At 49.5% G+C, this 5,178-nt stretch overlaps 1 protein-coding gene across 1 annotated transcript in view; it reads right to left on the minus strand.

Moving 5' to 3' along the window:
- The window catches only part of LOC310817784 (tyrosine-protein phosphatase non-receptor type 14-like), a 32,414-nt gene extending 28,274 nt beyond the window's left edge, over positions 1-4,140 (minus strand). The window contains exons 1-2 of the mRNA XM_083688487.1: positions 3,966-4,140; positions 705-880 (exon numbers count right to left, since the gene is read on the minus strand). Of these exons, the coding sequence (XP_083544613.1) occupies positions 705-880; positions 3,966-4,139 (350 nt within the window). The 5' untranslated portion in view covers position 4,140. The remainder of the gene's footprint in view (positions 1-704; positions 881-3,965) is intronic.
- Between the last annotated feature and the right edge of the window lie 1,038 nt (positions 4,141-5,178).

A 5,178-nucleotide genomic window follows, 5' to 3' on the forward strand; every position in this document is an offset into this window, starting at 1 on the left:
GTCTCTCTCTCTCTCTCTCTCTCTCTCTGTGTGTGTCTCTCTCTCTCTGTGACTCTCTCTGTGACTCTCTCTGTGACTCTCTCTGTGACTCTCTGTGTGTGTGTCTCTCTCTGTGTGTGTGTCTCTCTCTCTCTCTCTGTCTCTCTCTCTAAAACTAAAACTGAAAACAAACTGCTGGCAACTGCAGCAGACAATAGGCTAGACAAATTAGATTGTGGTTTTCATTTCAGGCTGTGAAAACTGAGGGACGGAAAGTGTGTGGTGTCTGGGTATGTCAGTTACTGTTACCAAGGGCTGAGGGCTGGCGAAGTCAGCGCCTGGGGAGGCTGGGGGAGGTAGAAATCGGAGGAACGACATACCATTCTGTAGGGGGTAGAGTGCAGTGTGTAGGGTGTAGTGTATAGGGTGTAAGGTATAGGGTGTAGTGTGTAGGGTGTAGGGTGTAAGGCGTAGTGTGTAGGACCTACACACTACGCCTTACACCCTACACCCTACACCCTACCCTTTCCAACGTGTCCTGCCTGGAGCAGGAGGTCACCAGGTACACCTACACTGTAGGTGTACCTGGTGACCTCCTGCTCCAGGCAGGACACGTTGGAAAGGGTAGGGTGTAGGGTGTAGGGTGTAGAGTGTAGGGTGTAGTGTGTAGTGTGTAGGGGATAGTGTGTAGTGTGTAGGGTGTAGCGTGTAGGGTGTAGGGGTACCTGGTGACCTCCTGCTCCAGGCGGGACACGTTGGGGACGTAGAACATGACTCCGAAGAAGAGCAGCGGCTCGTTGCCAAACTTGTCCAGCTGCTTCTTCAGGGGCTTCTCCAGCTCCACCCAGCGCTGAGACTGGGACTGGGCCTTCCCATGGAACCACAGGCCAAAGTAGTGGGTCTGGAGAGGAGGGAGGGGGGGAGGGGGGGGAGGGGGAGGGGGAGGGGGAGAGAGACAGTTAATTTGAGTCTTTTCTATTATGTGTTGGGTCCAGAGTGCAAAGTAGTGGGTCTGGAGAGAGAGTGAGAGAGAGAGAGAAAGAGAGAGAGAGAGAGAGAGAAAAGAGAACGAGAGAAGAGTCAGGTGGAAGACATAAAAAGAGAGAGAGAAATTAGAGTTCAAATTAGAATAATACAAAAACCTGCTTATCTGCAAACAGCTAAGGGCATCTGACGTCAGCCGCTTCACCAAAACATCAAGTCACACATCCCCGTCGCATTCTTGTGCAAAAGTGTGTCTCACAACAACCTCCAACATCTCATTCGATTGACGATTTGCTTGCTTGGTTGATTAATCCAATCATTGTAAAAGCACTGACTGGGCTTTTTGTTTTACTTATCTATTTATATTTATCTCTATACTATTACTTATCTATTTATATTTATATATATCTATTTATATTTATCTCTATACTATTTATGTGTCTGTCCATTCTTGTTCTCTCCATAAAATGTACTGTCTTTGAATACTGAGAAAAACACTATTATTATTATTACTATTATTATTATTATTATTATTATTATTATTATTAATAAAATACTCTGACTTAAACAGCATACTGACACAGCATGCAACGCCCTTGAAGTGAAAGCCTCAGTTCCATTGTACTCCTTGTTCAGCTGTCTAACCGGGTCTTGTGATGTTTTGCTGTTGTGTTCTGGACACTGGTGAATCAAAGCCAGGAGTGTCCTGTTCAAATTAAATTGAACTGAATAGCGAATGGAATGTTCCAGATCAAGAATACTTGTATCTTGCTGTTCTTTAATAGCTGTGTGTGTGTGTGTGTGTGTGTGTGTGTGTGGGTGTGGGTGTGGGTGTGGGTGTGGGTGTGTGTGTGTGAGCGCGCGTGTGTGTGTGTGTGTGTGTGTGTGTGTGTGTGTGTGTGTGTGTGTGTGTGTAACCCATGTTATTACCTCTCAGAGTTGAACACACCTGTTTTTAAAAGACAGGGACACAGAATTGCGGTGAAGACCAGGTGCATAGACAGTTCTTTTCTACGTGTGTCACACTGTGACCATAATTGTGTCTGTGTGTGAGTAGGTGTGTGTGTGTGTGTGTGTGTGTGTGTGTATCACCTGGAAGCCTAACCTTTGCCCAACAGCTTGAGGAGCTACTGTTCCCTCAAAACACGCTTCTACATTTCTACTGTGCCTGAGGTATACACTAGGGAATAAACACACACACACACACACACACACACACACACACACACAGACACAGACACAGACACAGACACACACACACACACACACACACACACACACACACACACACACACACACACACACACACACACACACACACACACACAAACACACACACACACACACACACACACACACACACACACACAGACAGACACAGACACACAGACACACAGACACACACAGACACAGACACACAGACACACACACAGACACAGACACTCCCTGGTTGTCCTTCCAGCCTTTTGGCAGGTACTGCAAACACCTTGGGCACAGGACACTCAGCAGAAAAGTACTGCTAATATGAGATGCATGTCAAAACACGTATCACACACACACACACACACACACACACACACACACACACACACACACACACACACACGCTCTCACAAACAAACACACAGCAACTCTGACACTCATCAATCAAACACACACATTCCTGCCACAATCATTATGTAGCCAATCACATTCACCCCCTGCATCTCACACCTGCTGCAATGAATACTAGTATCATTAGACTGACTGCTTCTGGCACCCAGACGGTGTTCCTGCTACGGGCCCATACATGTAGGCAGGGCTCAGGTGATGGGCAGGGTTTCGAACCCGGGTCTCTCCCACGTGGAAGACCCAAGCGTGGGGAGGGGGTGGGGGTGGGGGGTCAGCCAGCGGCTGTAGAGGGGGCGTCGTACCGCTTCGCTTCATGACATCACTGACGCCCGGGAAATATCACGACACTGTGCGAGTACTGTCTCTCTCTCTCTCTCACACACACACACACACACACACACACACACACACACACACACACACACACACACACACACACACACACACAGATACATTGTAGAATGGGATGAGAAAAGAAAAAGAGGATAGAAGACGGTGGAAGAGAGAGAGGGAAGGGGAGAGGAGAGGAGAGGAGAGGAGAGGAGAGAGGACAAGAGAGCAAAAGCAACAGCAGTAGCTTTCCGAGCCAGCACCAGCAGGTAACTGTCTCTTCTCTTGGCAGAAAGAGAGAGAGAGAGAGAGAAAGAGAGAGAGAGAGAGAGACAGAGCGAGAGAGAGAGAGGGAGGGAGGGAAAGGGGGGATGGAAGGGAGGGGGGACGGGTATCTCTTTCCTCTCCAGTGAAAGGGGGACAGAGGGATGCTACGCTTCGTTAGAGAGAGACAAGAGCCCCACTGGAGAGAGGGAGCAGAGGGAAGAGAGAGACGCGTGGCGCACACACACACACACACACACACACACACACACACACACACACACACACACACACAGACACAGACACACACACAGCCCTTTGTCTCTCTATCAAACACATACCATGTCCACCCAGTCTATCTGCCTGAGATCTAGATGTGGCGTGTCACCTTAAAGACAAGCAGACGTGTACACACTCACACACACAGTCGCACATGCTCAGCCAGGTGGAGAACACAGTGGCTAATGTTGAGGATAAGGGGTCATTTACGCATTTATGTGTGTGTGTGTGTGTGTGTGTGTGTGTGTGTATGCATGAGTGCACGTATGTTTGTATGCAGTGTGTGTGAGTGTGTGTGCGTGCGTGTATGTGGATGTGTGTGTGCGTGCGCATATGTGTGTCTGTGTGCGTGTGTATGTGTGTGTGTGTGTTTGCGTATGTGTGTGTGTATGTTTGCGTGTGAGTGTGTGCGTGTGTGTTTGCGTGTGTGTATGTTTGCATGTGTGTGTGTGTGTGTGTGTGTGTGTGTATGCGTGTGCCTGTGTGTGTGTGTGTGTGTATCTATGTCTGTCCCTCACCTCTCGCAGCTCCAGCCTCTGGGCCACGGCCTCCAGGCACTCCTGCCCCGTGCTCTCCACAGACAGAGTACACTCGATCATTTTGTTGTCCAGCAGACGAATCCGCGTCACAAAGTAGTTCTTGCTCAGCACGTTGTAGCGTCGCGTACGACGCAGTTTCAGTCGGAACGGCATGGCGGGGCCACGTCACGGTGAGGGGGGCAAGAGGTCAAAGTTCACTGGAAAGAGAGAGAGAGAGAGAGAGAGAGAGAGAGAGAGAGAGAGAGGCGGGGCTTCTAGGACGTCGACGGCGCCCTCCCCGCCCTCACGCGGCGGCGGTGGCCACACCCCCGGGCGAAGAACTGCACCCTGGGAAGGCGCTGGCCCATTCCCGGAGAGATGTCCGGAGAGGAGGAAGAGGAGGAGGAATAAGGAAGGCGATCGCTGGGCGCTGTAGGGGGGAGATGGGAACGCAGAGAGGTTAGCGACTTATCAGGTAAAAATGTACAGCTCAAATGACTGTAAATATATTACAATATAGCGCACTACATTCATCAGTGAGCAACACTTTTATCCAGAGAAACTTGCAGTGATTCATCTTTTTTTTTAGACCCACGAAACCACATTCCGAGCTACGTTCAGGACTACAAACACACCAAAACGTTCGACTGATACATTCAAGCAACAGAGACTTAATCTTTTAGGTGGGTAGGTGAGGGGTGGGTGGGTTGGACTGACTATGCAGCCGGGGGGGGCCCTAAATGAGGCTTCACAAGGACGCAGTCCATCTTGCCTCCAAACTTTCGAGGAAAACCACCAGAGAAATAGTCTCGGGTAAACCCAAGTTAGCTGAGTTTACCAACCTTTGTATTTCGGTGAATAGGGTTTACCCCCCACCTTTTCTGCTACAGTAGGTCAGTGTAGTATCTATCTGCAGTCGGGTCGGTCTACCCACCCATTCACTCCATGGTGTTCAGGGTTTACATGGACCCATCTGTCTGTTTTTTGGTACCACAACATCCCTGGACAACACTTTACCACATTACAATGAAGGAACAACAGTCAGTCTGTCTGGAACAGTCACTGAAACGCCACAGTAGTGGAAGAGTCCCACAAGTCAAGCAGCTGGGCTTCTTTAAAGCTCCGGCAAAGTTCACTGCTTGTGCTCCGTGTCTGAGACTAGGGGAGGGGGGGATAGATCAGAAGACATGGATGGATCGAGTTCAAACGGCAG

The sequence above is a fragment of the Argentina silus genome (genome assembly GCF_951799395.1).
Source record: "Argentina silus genome assembly, chromosome: 17".
NCBI classification, from domain to species: Eukaryota; Metazoa; Chordata; class Actinopteri; order Argentiniformes; family Argentinidae; genus Argentina; species Argentina silus.